Genomic DNA, 16435 nt, shown 5'->3' with positions numbered 1-16435 from the left:
GTAGCACATTGCCCAGCCCGCGTAGCACATTGCCCAGCCCGCGTAGCACATTGCCCAGCCCGCGTAGCACATTGCCCAGCCCGCGTAGCACATTGCCCAGCCCGCGTAGCACATTGCCCAGCCCGCGTAGCACATTGCCCAGCCCGCGTAGCACATTGCCCAGCCCGCGTAGCACATTGCCCAGCCCGCGTAGCACATTGCCCAGCCCGCGTAGCACATTGCCCAGCCCGCGTAGCACATTGCCCAGCCCGCGTAGCACATTGCCCAGCCCGCGTAGCACATTGCCCAGCCCGCGTAGCACATTGCCCAGCCCGCGTAGCACATTGCCCAGCCCGCGTAGCACATTGCCCAGCCCGCGTAGCACATTGCCCAGCCCGCGTAGCACATTGCCCAGCCCGCGTAGCACATTGCCCAGCCCGCGTAGCACATTGCCCAGCCCGCGTAGCACATTGCCCAGCCCGCGTAGCACATTGCCCAGCCCGCGTAGCACATTGCCCAGCCCGCGTAGCACATTGCCCAGCCCGCGTAGCACATTGCCCAGCCCGCGTAGCACATTGCCCAGCCCGCGTAGCACATTGCCCAGCCCGCGTAGCACATTGCCCAGCCCGCGTAGCACATTGCCCAGCCCGCGTAGCACATTGCCCAGCCCGCGTAGCACATTGCCCAGCCCGCGTAGCACATTGCCCAGCCCGCGTAGCACATTGCCCAGCCCGCGTAGCACATTGCCCAGCCCGCGTAGCACATTGCCCAGCCCGCGTAGCACATTGCCCAGCCCGCGTAGCACATTGCCCAGCCCGCGTAGCACATTGCCCAGCCCGCGTAGCACATTGCCCAGCCCGCGTAGCACATTGCCCAGCCCGCGTAGCACATTGCCCAGCCCGCGTAGCACATTGCCCAGCCCGCGTAGCACATTGCCCAGCCCGCGTAGCACATTGCCCAGCCCGCGTAGCACATTGCCCAGCCCGCGTAGCACATTGCCCAGCCCGCGTAGCACATTGCCCAGCCCGCGTAGCACATTGCCCAGCCCGCGTAGCACATTGCCCAGCCCGCGTAGCACATTGCCCAGCCCGCGTAGCACATTGCCCAGCCCGCGTAGCACATTGCCCAGCCCGCGTAGCACATTGCCCAGCCCGCGTAGCACATTGCCCAGCCCGCGTAGCACATTGCCCAGCCCGCGTAGCACATTGCCCAGCCCGCGTAGCACATTGCCCAGCCCGCGTAGCACATTGCCCAGCCCGCGTAGCACATTGCCCAGCCCGCGTAGCACATTGCCCAGCCCGCGTAGCACATTGCCCAGCCCGCGTAGCACATTGCCCAGCCCGCGTAGCACATTGCCCAGCCCGCGTAGCACATTGCCCAGCCCGCGTAGCACATTGCCCAGCCCGCGTAGCACATTGCCCAGCCCGCGTAGCACATTGCCCAGCCCGCGTAGCACATTGCCCAGCCCGCGTAGCACATTGCCCAGCCCGCGTAGCACATTGCCCAGCCCGCGTAGCACATTGCCCAGCCCGCGTAGCACATTGCCCAGCCCGCGTAGCACATTGCCCAGCCCGCGTAGCACATTGCCCAGCCCGCGTAGCACATTGCCCAGCCCGCGTAGCACATTGCCCAGCCCGCGTAGCACATTGCCCAGCCCGCGTAGCACATTGCCCAGCCCGCGTAGCACATTGCCCAGCCCGCGTAGCACATTGCCCAGCCCGCGTAGCACATTGCCCAGCCCGCGTAGCACATTGCCCAGCCCGCGTAGCACATTGCCCAGCCCGCGTAGCACATTGCCCAGCCCGCGTAGCACATTGCCCAGCCCGCGTAGCACATTGCCCAGCCCGCGTAGCACATTGCCCAGCCCGCGTAGCACATTGCCCAGCCCGCGTAGCACATTGCCCAGCCCGCGTAGCACATTGCCCAGCCCGCGTAGCACATTGCCCAGCCCGCGTAGCACATTGCCCAGCCCGCGTAGCACATTGCCCAGCCCGCGTAGCACATTGCCCAGCCCGCGTAGCACATTGCCCAGCCCGCGTAGCACATTGCCCAGCCCGCGTAGCACATTGCCCAGCCCGCGTAGCACATTGCCCAGCCCGCGTAGCACATTGCCCAGCCCGCGTAGCACATTGCCCAGCCCGCGTAGCACATTGCCCAGCCCGCGTAGCACATTGCCCAGCCCGCGTAGCACATTGCCCAGCCCGCGTAGCACATTGCCCAGCCCGCGTAGCACATTGCCCAGCCCGCGTAGCACATTGCCCAGCCCGCGTAGCACATTGCCCAGCCCGCGTAGCACATTGCCCAGCCCGCGTAGCACATTGCCCAGCCCGCGTAGTACATTGCCCAGCCCGCGTACTACATTGCCCAGCCCGCGTAGCACATTGCCCAGCCCGCGTAGCACATTGCCCAGCCCGCGTAGCACATTGCCCAGCCCGCGTAGCACATTGCCCATCCCGCGTACTACATTGCCCAGCCCGCGTAGTACATTGCCCAGCCCGCGTAGTACATTGCCCAGCCCGCGTAGTACATTGCCCAGCCCGCGTAGTACATTGCCCAGCCCGCGTAGTACATTGCCCAGCCCGCGTAGTACATTGCCCAGCCCGCGTAGTACATTGCCCAGCCCGCGTAGTACATTGCCCAGCCCACATAGTATATAGCAATGTGGGCATCATATCCCTGTTAAAAAAAAGAATTAAAGTAAAAAATAGTTATATACTCACCTTCCGTTGGCCCCTGGATCCAGGAAGCGTTTACCGACGCTCCTCGCACGCTCCGGTCTCAAGAGTGCATTGCGGTCTCGCGAGCTGATGACATAGCAGTCTCGCAAGCTGATGACATAGCAGTCTCGCGAGACCCCTACGTCATCATCTCACGAGATCGCAATCCATGGACCGGTCACCAGAGTGTCGCGAGGAGCGGGAAAGCGCCGGTAGGTGAGTATATGATGATTTTTTATTTTTTTTGATTATTTTTAACATTAGATCTTTTACTATTGATGCTGCATAGGCAGCATCAATAGGAAAAAAGTTGGTCACACAGGGTTAATGGAGTGCGTTACACCACGGCATAACGCGGTCCATTAGCGCTGCCATTAACCCTGTGTGAGCACTGACTGGAGGGGAGAATGGAGCGGGCACTGACTTCGGGGAGGAAGGAGCTGCCATGTTGCCGCCGGACTGCGCCCGTCACTGGTTGGTCATGGCAATGGTCGTGGGCGTTTTGCCATGACCAATCAGCGACATGGATTTCCATGACAGACAGAGGCCGCGACCAATGAATATCCATGACAGAAAAACAGACAGACAGACGGAAGTGACCCTTAGACAATTATATAGTAGATTATGTATATATGTGTACATACATACATACATACATACATACATACATACATACATACACTGCTCAAAAGAAGAGGGAACACAAACAACACAAATGTAGCACCAAGTCAATCATACTGAAATCATCCCGGCCAGTTATGAAGAAACACTGATTGTGAATCAATTTCTCCTGTTGTTGTACAAATGGAACAGGCAACAGGTAGAAGTGATAGGTAATTAGCAAGACAACCCCTATAAAGGAGTGGTTCTGCAGGGAGTGACCACAGACCATTTCTCTGTTCTCATCCTTTTTGGCTGTTTTGGTGACTTTTGCATTTGGTCATTGCTCTCACCCCTAGAGGTACAGTAGCAATCCACAGAAGTTCCTCAGATAGTGCAGCTCATCCAAGACGGCACATCAATGCAAGCTGTAGCGAGAAGGGTAGCTGTGTCTGTCAGCAGTGTCCAGAGCATGGGACAGATACCAGGAGACAGGCCAGTACACCAGGAGAAGTAGAGGTAGCCATAGGACGACAACAACCCAGCAGAGGACTACTATCTTCTCCTTTTTGCAAGGAGTAACAGTGCCAGAGCCCTGCAAAATGACCTCCAGCAGGCCACTAACATCCATGTGTCTGCTCAAACTGTCAGAAAGACTCCTTGAGGGTGGTATGAGCGCCTGAATTCCACAAGTAGGTGTCGTGCTTACAGGCCAATACCGAGCAGGGCGATTGGCACCCAGTGCTCTTCACGGATGAGAGCAGGTTCACACTGAGCACATGTGAGACAAGACAGTCTGGAGATGTCGTAAAGAACATTCTTCTGCCTGCAACATTCTCCAGCATGACCGGCTTGAAACAGAGTCAGTAATGGTGTGAGGGGGCATTTCTTTGGAGGGCTGCACAGCCCTCCATGTACTAGCCAGAGGTATCGTGACTGCCATTAGGTTCGGGGATGAGATCCTCAAACCCATTGTGAGACTATATGCAGATGCAGTGGGTTCCTTCTGATGCATGACAATGCTAGGCCTCATATGGATGAAGTCTGTCAGCAGCTTCTGCATAATGAAGGCATTGATGCTGTGGACTGGCCTACTCGTTCCCCAGACCTGAATCCAATCAAGCACATCATGTCTCATTTCATTCACCAACGCCACGTTGTACCACAGACTGTCCAGGAGTTGAATGATGCTCTAATCCAGGTCTGGGAGATCATTCAGGAGAACATCCACCGTCTCGTCATGACCATGACCTGGAATTACACTATGTTCCAAATTATTACGCAAATTACATTTTTGGGGGATTTTCCTAAATGGTTGGTACAATGGACAGTCAGTTTAATAAAAGTCAGCACCCGTTAGATTATACATCGAATTTTATTGAAGAAACCTCCCAATGATAACAGTATAATCTCCAAAATGAATATAAACTCAAAATGCACTGTTCCAAATTATTAGGCACAGTAGAATTTCTAAACATTTGATATGTTTTAAAGAACTGAAAATGCTCATTTGTGGAATTTGCAGCATTAGGAGGTCACATTCACTGAACAAAAAAGCTATTTAACTCCAAAACATCCTAACAGGCCAAGTTACATGTTAACATAGGAACCCTTCTTTGATATCACCTTCACAATTCTTGCATTCATTGAACTTGTGAGTTTTTGGAGAGTTTCTGCTTGTATTTCTTTGCAAGAAGTCAGAATAGCCTCCCAGAGCTGCTGTTTTGATGTGAACTGCCTCCCACCCTCCTAGATCTTTTGCTTGATGATACTCCAAAGGTTCTCTATAGGGTTGAGGTCAGGGGAAGAGGGGGCCACACCATGAGTTTATCTCCTTTCATGCCCATAGCAGCTAATGACTCAGAGGTATTCTTTGCAGCATGAGATGGTGCATTATCATGCATGAAGATGATTTTGCTCCTGAAGGAACGTTTCTGCTTTTTCGACCATGGAAGAAAGTTGTCAGTCAGAAACTCTATATACTTTGCAGAGGTCATTTTCACACCTTCAGGAACCTTAAAGAGCCCTACCAGCTGTTTCTTCATGATTCCAGCCCAAAACATGACCCCTCCACCTGACGTTGCAGCCTTGTTGGGACATGATGACCATCCACCATCCATCTACTACACCATCCATCTGGACCATCCAGGGTTGCTCGACACTCATCAGTAAACAAGACTGTTTGAAAATTAGTCTTCATGTATGTTTGCGCCCACTGCAACCGTTTCTGCTTGTGAACACTGTTTAGGGGTGGCCGAATAGTAGGTTTATGCACCACAGCAAGCCTTTGAAGGATCTTACATCTTGAGGTTCGAGGGACTCCAGAGGCACCAGCAGCTTCAAATAACTGTTTGCTGCTTTGTAATGGTAGTTTGGCAGCGGCTCTCTTAATCCAATTAATTTGTCTGGCAGAAACCTTCCTCATTATGCCTTTATCTGCATGAACCCTTTCTGTGCTCTGTTCCAGTCACAAATCTCTTCACAGTATGATGAACACTCTTAAGTTTTAGTGAAATATCTAATTTTTTCATACCTTGTACAAGGCATTGCACTATTTAACGCTTTTCAGCAGCAGAGAGATCCTTTTTATTTCCCATATTGCTTGAAACCTGTGGCCTGCTTAATAATGTGGAACATCATTTCTAAGTAGTTTTCCTTTAATTAGAATCACCTGGAATACTAATTACCACAAGCGTTTAACATGGATTTCAGTGAACCATTAATCCCTGAGACAATACCATCCGCGCATTTATTTGAAAAACAAAACAATTAAATCTTTATGACGCTTAAATCCAATTTGCATAATACTGTGGGACACAGTGTATAGGGAGGTCATACAGGAACGTGAAGGCCACATACACTACTGAGCATCATATCCTTGTCTTGAGGCATTTCCACTGAAGTTGGATAAGCCTGTAATTTGATTTTCCAGATTGATTTTGAGTATCGTCCAAAATCCAGACCTCCATGGGATATTAATTTTGATTTACATTGATAATTTTACTGTTTTATGGTTCTCAACACATTCCATATGTAAATATATATTATATATATATATATATATATATATATATATATATATATATATATATATATTTATTTTTTTTTAAGATAAAAAGGAACAGCACAATAGTTCACAGCGGGTGCCAGGCCTCCATTCTAATACTTGCCAAACTAAACATAATTAAAAAATTAAGGCAGCACTTCAATTGTTTATTCTGCCCCACTCATCCTGGGCAACATTTCGGCTCCTCCTGAGCCTTTGTCAAGAGATATTATATATATACTAGCTATTGAACCCGTTCTACGCACGGGTGGCGAGCATTTATATTGGTATATGGTCTCCATCCTGGTATGTGCTGCTCCATCCTGCGCCCCCATCCTGTCATGTGCTGCTCCCATCCTGCGCCCCCGTTCTGTCATGTGCTGCTCCCATCCTGCGCCTCCATTCTGTCATTTGCTGCTCCCATCCTGCGCCCGTTCTGTCATGTGCTGCTCCCATCCTGCGCCTCCATTCTGTCATGTGCTGCTCCCATCCTGCGCCCGTTCTGTCATTGGCTGCTCCCATCCTGCGCCCGTTCTGTCATGTGCTGCTGCCATCCTGCGCCCGTTCTGTCATGTGCTGCGGCCATCCTGCGCCCGTTCTGTCATGTGCTGCTGCCATCCTGCGCCCGTTCTGTCATGTGCTGCTGCCATCCTGCGCCCGTTCTGTCATTTGCTGCTGCTGCCATCCTGCGCCCGTTCTGTCATGTGCTGCGGCCATCCTGCGCCCGTTCTGTCATGTGCTGCTGCCATCCTGCGCCCGTTCTGTCATGTGCTGCTGCCATCCTGCGCCCGTTCTGTCATGTGCTGCTGCCATCCTGCGCCCGTTCTGTCATGTGCTGCTGCCATCCTGCGCCCGTTCTGTCATCCGTTCTGTCATGTGTTGCGGCCATCCTGCGCCCGTTCTGTCATGTGCTGCTGCCATCCTGCGCCCCTGTTCTGTCATGTGCTGCTGCCATCCTGCGCCCGTTCTGTCATGTGCTGCTGCCATCCTGCGCCCGTTCTGTCATGTGCTGCTGCCATCCTGCGCCCGTTCTGTCATGTGCTGCGGCCATCCTGCGCCCGTTCTGTCATGTGCTGCGGCCATCCTGCGCCCGTTCTGTCATGTGCTGCGGCCATCCTGCGCCCGTTCTGTCATGTGCTGCGGCCATCCTGCGCCCGTTCTGTCATGTGCTGCGGCCATCCTGCGCCCGTTCTGTCATGTGCTGCGGCCATCCTGCGCCCGTTCTGTCATGTGCTGCTGCCATCCTGCGCCCGTTCTGTCATGTGCTGCTGCCATCCTGCGCCCGTTCTGTCATGTGCTGCGGCCATCCTGCGCCCGTTCTGTCATGTGCTGCGGCCATCCTGCGCCCGTTCTGTCATGTGCTGCTGCCATCCTGCGCCCGTTCTGTCATGTGCTGCTGCCATCCTGCGCCCGTTCTGTCATTTGCTGCTGCCATCCTGCGCCCGTTCTGTCATGTGCTGCTGCCATCCTGCGCCACCATTGTATTATATGCCCCCCGCTCCAGTGTGTATGCCCCCGAATGCTGCTGCCATATAAAAAAAAAAAAAATACCATACTCACCTATCGTCCGGCTCCACTGCAGGTATGTCTTCAAGAAAATGGCGCCGGAAAGCGGGGACTGCGCAGGCGCCGATTCCGGCAGCAGGAATCGGCGCCTGCGCAGTCCGCGCTTTCCGGCGCCATTTTCTTGAATACACACCTGCAGTGGAGCCGGAGTGTGTCTTCAAGAAAATGGCGCCGGAAAGCGCGGACTGCGCAGGCGCCGAATCCGGCAGCAGGAATCGGCGCCTGCGCAGTCCGCGCCCTCCGGAGCCGGGAGCAGAGGAGCCGGGAGACGGAGCCGCAAGCAGCGCTGGAACCGGGAAAGGTGAGTATACTTACCCTCCCTCCTGGCGGTCCCTGACTCTCTGGTGGAGATCGCGGTATGCGTTCAGTGCTTACGCATACCGCGATCTCCCGGGAGCGTCGCTCTGTGAGGCCCAGACTGCGCCGGCGCTTGCGCAGTCTATAGAGGCTTCGGACAGAGTGACGCTCCCAGCGTTATATTATAGATATATATATATATATATATATATATATATATATATATATTATATACACACACATATACATAGATACACACACACACATACACAAATGCATTATGCATAAATAGACATAAAAAAAAATGTTTGTGTGTACATATGTGTATATATACACTGCTCAAAAAAAATAAAGGGAATACTAAAATCCCACATCCTAGATATCACTGAATGAAATATTCCAGTTGTAAATCGTTATTCATTACATAGTGGAATGTGTTGAGAACAATAAAACCTAAAAATGATCAACTTGTAAATCACAACTAATATCCCACGGAGGTCTGGAGTTGGAATGATGCTCAAAATCAAAGTGGAAAATGAAGTTACAGGCTGATCCAAGTTCAGTGGAAATGCCTCAAGACAAGGAAATGATGCTCAGTAGTGTATGTGGCCTGTATGATCTCCCTACAACGCCTGGGCATGCTCCTGATGAGGCGGCGGATGATCTCCTGAGGGATCTCCTCCCAGACCTGGACTAAAGCATCCGCCAACTCCGGAACAGTCTGTGGTGCAATGTGACGTTGGTAGATGGTGCAAGACATGATGTCCCAGAAGTGTTCAATCGGATTCAGGTCTGGGGAACGGGCGGGCCAGTCCATAGCTTCAATGCCTTCATCTTGCAGGAACTGCTGACAGACTCCAGCCACATGATATCTGGCATTGTCCTGCATTAGGAGGAACCCAGGGCCAACCGCACCAGCACATGGTCTCACAAGGGGTCTGAGGATTTCATTTCAGTACCTAATGGCAGTCAGGCGAGCAGATGGAGGGCTGTGCGGCCCTCCAAAGAGATGCCACCCACACCATTACTGACTCACTGCCAAACCAGCCATGCTGAAGGATGTTGCAGGCAGCAGATCGCTCTCTACAGCATCTCCACACTCTGCCAGGTCTGTCACATGTGCTCAGTGTGAACCTGCTTTCATCTGTGAAGAGCACAGGGCGCCAGTGGCGAATTTGCCAATCCTGGTGTTCTGTGGCAAATGTCCAGCGTTCCTGCTTGGTGTGGAGCTGTGAGCACAACCCCCATCTGTGGACATTGGGCACTCAGACTATCCTCATGGAGTCTGTTTCTAACCGTTTGGGCAGACACATGCACATTTGTGGCCTGCTGGAGGTCATTTTGCAGGGCTCTGGCAGTGCTCCTCCTGTTCCTCCTTGTACAAAGGAGGAGGTAGCGGTGCTGCTGCTGGGTTGTTGCCCTCCTACAGCACCCTCCACGTCTCCTGGTGTACTGGCCTGTCTCCTGGTAGCGTCTCCCACCTCTGGACACTACGCTGGCAGACATAGCAAACCTTCTTGCCCCCACTCGCATTGATGTGCCATCATGGATGAGCTGCACTACCTGAGCCACTTGTGTGGGTTGTAGAGTCCGTCTCATGCTACCACAAGTGTGACAGCACAACCAACATTCAAAAGTGACCAAAACATCAGCCAGAAAGCATTGGTACTGAGATGTGGTCTGTGGTCCCCACCTGCAGAACCACTCCTTTATTGAGTGTGTCTTGATAAATGCCAATAATTTCCATCAGTTGTCTATTCCATTTGCACAACAGCACGTGAAATTGATTGTCAAACAGTGTTGCTTCCTAAGTGGACAGTTTGATTTCACAAAAGTTTGATTTACTTGGAGTTATATTCTGTTTTTTAAGTGTTCCCTTTACTTTTTTGAGCAGAGTATATTACATTATCTTTTTCCAACACATCTGACCCCATCACCCCTGACATCTATCAGGGTAATGGTACTCTCACACTCAGCGACGCTGCAGCGATATACACAACGAGCCGATCGCTGGAGCATCGCTGTTTAGGTCGCTGTAGAGACGTCAAACACAGCAACTCCAGAACGATGCAGGAGCGATCCAGTGACGTAACGGCGACTCACTTATCGTTCTCGCTGGTTGTTAGCTCCATGTAAAACATTGCTGGCATTGTTGCTTTTGCGGTCAAACATGATGATACACGCCGACCTGACGACGAAATAAAGTTCAGGACTTCTAGCTCCGACCAGCGATGGCACAGCGGGATCCAGATCACTGCTGCGTGTCAAACAGAACGAGATCGCTATCCAGGACGCTGCAACGTCACAGATCGTTGTCGTTCTCGTTGTAAAGTTGCTGAGTGTGAAGGTACCTTAAGAGTCAGGAGGCCCCAGTACACCTCAGATGTTTGGACAATCACGTCAGCTGTGTGGGACTCAATTGTCTTCTACATGCAATCCTAACTAATTAATTAAAGAAAATCCTCTATTCAGTCTGTGCCAATAGTTACCACAATCATCTCTCACCACGAGGTTCTCTTATGTTTTTGTGTTCCCATTTATTATGCATCTATTTCTGCCACAATCATCAGCATTTGCTTAGATATTAATCAACGTTTTAATAACAGTCTGCACAGACACTGCATATAGCAGTCAATAGCAGCATCCACATATGGGGTAAATGATTACGTGACATAAAATATAGTGGTACATATAGGAAACTGCAGCGTCCTTGGTCAGCGCTCATGCCCGCGGCAGTGATGGGTGCTCCATGAATTACACTACTGTAGCACTTCCCTGCATTCATCTGCTCTTCTCAGAACAAACAGTTCTTTCAGACTGTCCTTCGATGCCAGCGGATCCCCTGGGACAGGAGAATTACGCACATTTGAGCAGCGAATGCCATCAGCACAAATCCAAACAGCACAAAGAATGTGAATGACTGAGATAAAAGCCAAACAAACCAGTGTTAATTAATAAAGCAAAGTAGGCTTGATGTAAGGGAAAGTCATCCCGCGGTGTTTCGCCTAGATGTCACCTAGTATATACGTGAATGTGTATATCCAAAACCTAGGAAATCTGAGCATCTGATAGGTGGCAGATTATCAGATAAAGTATTATAAGACATCTATATTTAGAAAAGAAAAGTATTAAAGCCCAAAACTAAAGAAATAAAACCATAGATTTCCAGAAATTAAGTTATATGTAATAATGAGCAATAAAGCCAAGAAAATACAGCTGCACTTTGAAATTCTATAACATGCAAACATTGAATATATGAAATTGGAGCTGCATTACTTTTATAGAAAATATGTTAAAAATAAAAAAGGTACTTGGGACATAAATGGGCCAATGAAAGCCCAACAGCCAGCGACAAGGCATACCCCATTGTTGGGACCCTATACCTAATATACCTCTCCCCCAGGCTGAAAGACTACAATTTTAAAGACGGGCATGATCCAGCTCTAATTAAAAATGCCTTAGCCTGCTGGGAGAAGTTCAAAGAATACATATTATAGCATTTCAGAGTGCAGCTGTTTGTTTCTTAGCTTAAAGCAAACCTGTCACCAGTTTTGGCCGATATAAGTCATGGCCATCACCTTTCAGGGCTGATATATAGCATTCTATAATGCTGTAGATAAGACTCCAACCCGACCTGTAAGAGAAGAAAAATGAGTTTTATTATACTCACCTTGGGGGCTGGCCTGGTCAGGTGGGTGTCGCAGGTCTTGGTCTGGCGCATCCCATCTTCTTGCGATGCAGCCCTCCTGCTTGCTTCATGTGGATGAAGCATCCCTGCGTCATCCAGAGACTACTCGACACCGTGCTCCGGCGCAGGCGTACTTATCTGCCCTGTTGAGGGCCGAGCAACGTACTGCAGTGCGCAGGTGCCAGGACTATTTGACCTTTCCCAGGACTGCAGTACTTTGCTCTGCCTTTGACCTGAATGTTCGGTCTTATGAAGATCAACCATCTTGATAGGAATTGTTTGAATCATCTTTTTGCTGGTCCCTACAGTTTTTTTCTATGCAAAATTTGATATGTAGCAACTGTAGTTGTACCAGTCTTTTATATATGTACTTTTATAATATTATGTAATTTAATGTTCTCCTCGTGTTTGCACTTTGTCTGGTTCACATTTTCTCTTTATTTTTTCATCTTTTATTTCCTTTTTATTTTTACTTTATCACCCAGTCACTTGTATATATTATTATATGAAGTCATGAGGCATCCTTGGCACTTTCCCCTTTATGCATATTGTTATATATGACGCATATTTGTTAATATATCTCCTTCTCTGCTCTTTATCCTTCCCCTTCCCTACTTTTCCTTCATTATTCTACCCGAGAAAGTTGTAGATATTATATAGTATATCTTACCCAAGATGGCCACTTTATGTATTTGACTCTGGTCTCCAGTAATATGGCCGCTGAGGGTGCGCGTGCGCACTGGGACTCTGACACTATGTTGCTCCCTCTGTAGTTGTCGATTTTATCGCTGTGCGCATGCCCCATGACGTTACTGGATGACCTTTCACCCGCCCGCACACAGTGATGCGACGGCAGTGGGGGAGACGACCAGAAGTATGCAGAGCTTTCCAGGGCGCCTTCACTAGCAGGATATATAAACTCAGAGAGGTCGGACAATCCATCATCCCCTTCGACAAAGCAGGTACGCGAAAGTCTTATCAGGGGTCGCTGGGCGGGTGACAGCGGCTGTGATCCAACATGGGTAAGCAGACAGGAATCTTTAATGAATTGCTGTTTGTCTAACGCATATTGTGCACTTTACTTTTGTTGCTCCAAAACTGTTGGGCTTTGCACTATAACGATTCTTCTTATCTGCTTTTCTGGCCTGATGTAGTTACCTGGTGCTGTTTTCCCTCCCTGCTTATCTCTAGGTCTCCTCCATATGTTTCCATTTTATGCTTGGATTTATAATTTTGTTGTTATTTTAATGTATGTGTTTCATGTGTATTAATAAAATTGATCCATTTTGTATTTAAATTTTGGGTGGTCTGTTCTTATACTTCACTGGTTCCTGTAAATGCGTTTTGGCCAGCAATGGAGTCTTGAGTGGTGAGCGTGCATACAGGTCATGGAGAATGAGTGCATTACTTATAGCTTTCTTTGCCTCCATGCCTTTCTGTAGCTCTCCGCAGGTAGTCCTTGGCACTTGCACAACTGTTCTGATCACTATTTTCATTCTTTTGTCTGAAATCTTGCAAGGAGCACCTGGTGGTGGTCTGTATTTTGCAAAATGATGTTCTTTCCAATTCCGGTCCCAACAGTGCTCACTGGAACCTTCAGTAGTTTAGAAATTCTTCTGTATCCAATTTAATCCGCATGTTTTCAACAATAAGGTTATGAAGGTCTTGAGAAACTCACTGGTTTTACCCATTCATTAGATATTTCTTGGCACTTTGGTAAGTAGATACAATTTTATAGGCCATTAGTTGAACCAGCTGATATTTTCCACTAAGTGGCAAGAAGGCTTTCTAATTACTGATAGATTTAAGCTGGTATCATGACTTTCCATGGCTTTCTGCAACTCTTCTAGTGTTTAATACTATTTCCCTGTGTCGTTTCTCCTTATTACACAATTTATGGTTTGATTTCTTTACCTATGTGGATTGGATGGGTTGTATTTCATGTTAACAGCACCTTAACAAATATATTTACTTAGAAAACTGATGACATTCAATACTTATTTCACCAGCTGTATGTGTATATTATGTTTATTATGCAGCAAACCTTCTTAGTATGGTTTGAGGTGAAGTTCATTACTGTGTGACGCTCTGAATGCTTACAAACTTAAAAAAGCTTCATTTGTAGAACTATTCCCAGCTCATGAGTAATAAAATATATCCAACCACAGCTTATTGAAGAGAAGACATGCATCAGGAACCACTGTCTATAAATCATAAAAATTTCCAGCTGTACATACATAAAGGGCAACTCCAACAACTATTGTTTAAAGGGGAGTAACCCCTGCCTTGGAGTAACCCTGGATTCTGCCCTGTCCTTCAAGCCGCACATCCAAGCTCTTTCCACTTCCTGTCATCGCCAGCTCAAAAATATCTCCAGAATCCGTCCTTTCCACAACCATCAATCTACTAAAATGCTTGTGCATGCCCTCATCATCTCCCGCCTTGACTACTGCAACATCCTTTTCTGTGGCCTCCCTGCTAACACCCTTGCATCTCTCCAGTCCATCCTTAACTCTGCTGCCCGACTAATTCATCTCTCTCCTCGCTACTCCTCCACTTCCCCCTCCGTAAATCTCTTCACTGGCTCCCATTCCCTCAGCGTATCCAGTTCAAATTACTAATACTGACCTACAAAGCCATCCATAACCTGTCTCCTCCATATATCTCTGAACTAATCTCCCGATATCTTCCCTCACGTAATCTCCCGTCCTCCCAAGACCTTCTTCTCTCCTCCACACTTATCCGCTCCACACCCAACCGCCTCCAAGACTTCTCCTGAATATCCCCCATCCTCTGGAATTCTTTGCCCCAACACGTCCGACTATCAACCACATTCGGATCCTTCATACAGAACCTGAAAACCCACCTCTTCAGGAAAGCCTACAGCCTGCACTGACCCCGCTGCCGCCTCACCACTACCGAAGCTACCGCCTCACCAACACCAGAGCGCCTGCAGCCTTCAACCTACTGTCTCCATCCCCACCATCCTGTAGAATGTAAGCCCGCAAGGGCAGGGTCCTCGCCCCTCTATCAGTCTGTAATTGTTAGTTTGGTTACTGTAAGTGATATCTGTAACTTGTATGTAACCCCTTCTCATGTACAGCACCATGGAATCAATGGTGCTATATAAATAAATAATAATAATAATAATGGGATCTGTCACAGAGTTTTCACTGCGCAGAGACCAAGATTACAGCGATGTGTCACTTACTGAGCTCCCTGCAGTCATTTTGATAAAATCACAGTTTTATCTGCTGCAGATCTAGCAGTTCTCTGCATGCTGAGCTCTGTATAACTCCATCCCCAACACGGAATGACAGCTTTTTGCTAATGTGCAGTGTACATAGAAAGCTGCCAATCAGTGGTGGGGGGCGGTGTTATAAAGAGCTCATGAATATGCTTGACTAATTGGAAACACTGGTCCTCTAGTGATAAAATCACTATCAGTAGGAGATTATCAAAACTACACTAAGCAGCCCAGTAAGTGACACATTTCTGGAATGAAAGCTTCCATCTTTACATTATGCTGCTATAAGATTAGGTGGCAAAAACCTGATGACACAATATATTTTTAAAATACAAAACGAATGTGTTAATATATGATGCTTTCTGATATGAATGTACTGGTACATGGTATGGTACATAGTTGCACTTCAGAATCCTTACAGAGACTCTCCAGTGTGGCAAGTAGAGAGAACTCTAGGCTAATGTTTAACTCCTTTAACAATATTAAAATGAATGAATGAATGAATGAAGCTTCATAGACCAGTTAACGCTCTATTTGCTTTAAATAAAAGGTGTAGAAAACCTTGAGATCGCAGCACACAGGACAAACAGCAGAATAGAATATTTTTATACTGCAAGCACTCTTGAAGCATGATCAGAGTGATTTCAATGATTTATGAAATATCTTCTGGAGGTTTTTGGTTTTTTTTTGAGCCACACTGTATTAGAGCGACCACTTGTTACTGAAATGACCATAAATTACATACCGTCCCCTCCTTCAGATTGTCCTGATCTGTACGGGTTATATTTTGGCTTTGGAGCTACTACAGGTGCAAACTTCTTAGGCGCTTGCTGAGTGGACACGGAAATGCTTGGTGCCCCAAACCCCTGTGTGGTTTCCATTCTGGCGGTCACATGTCCAAGGCTCTCTCCTGAGCTCTTTGGAGGTAGCCAAGATGGGTGAGACATTGTTCCAATCTAGGAAAAAAAGAAAAAGTGAGAGAGGTAAGTAAACCTATTTTATAGATAAAAACGGGCAAATCCGTAGGCTTTAGATTCACCACCAGCAGAAGTTATCAACTGTAAAGTAGAACGGTCACAATAATGTTACATCTTGGGGGTGAGGGGTGAAGGACCAGGGTCTGGCAAGTCAAAGTCATGGAATCCTTTATGAATTTTTATGGCCAAAGTAGGTACTGTATTTAAAAGGGAAACTTTCAGCAGGTTTTCCCTATATCAACTAACTGCACCAGACATCTTTACTAGTACTGCAGTAAAATGTTCATAACCAATACCTTTTATGAATACTCCCAAACC

General features: G+C 48.6%; 1 protein-coding gene across 6 annotated transcripts in view; it reads right to left on the bottom strand.

Moving 5' to 3' along the window:
- Window positions 1-16435, bottom strand: part of LPP (LIM domain containing preferred translocation partner in lipoma) — a 438714-nt gene that overhangs the window by 271895 nt on the left and 150384 nt on the right. For all 6 annotated transcript variants that reach the window (XM_069727091.1, XM_069727088.1, XM_069727092.1 and 3 more), the window contains one exon: window positions 15886-16096. In XM_069727091.1, coding sequence (XP_069583192.1) covers window positions 15886-16087 — 202 coding nt within the window. In that variant the 5' untranslated portion in view covers window positions 16088-16096. The remainder of the gene's footprint in view (window positions 1-15885; window positions 16097-16435) is intronic.

This window comes from Ranitomeya imitator, chromosome 5 (assembly GCF_032444005.1).
Source record: "Ranitomeya imitator isolate aRanImi1 chromosome 5, aRanImi1.pri, whole genome shotgun sequence".
NCBI lineage: Eukaryota > Metazoa > Chordata > Amphibia > Anura > Dendrobatidae > Ranitomeya > Ranitomeya imitator.
This window is presented reverse-complemented; position numbering and strand designations above follow the sequence as displayed.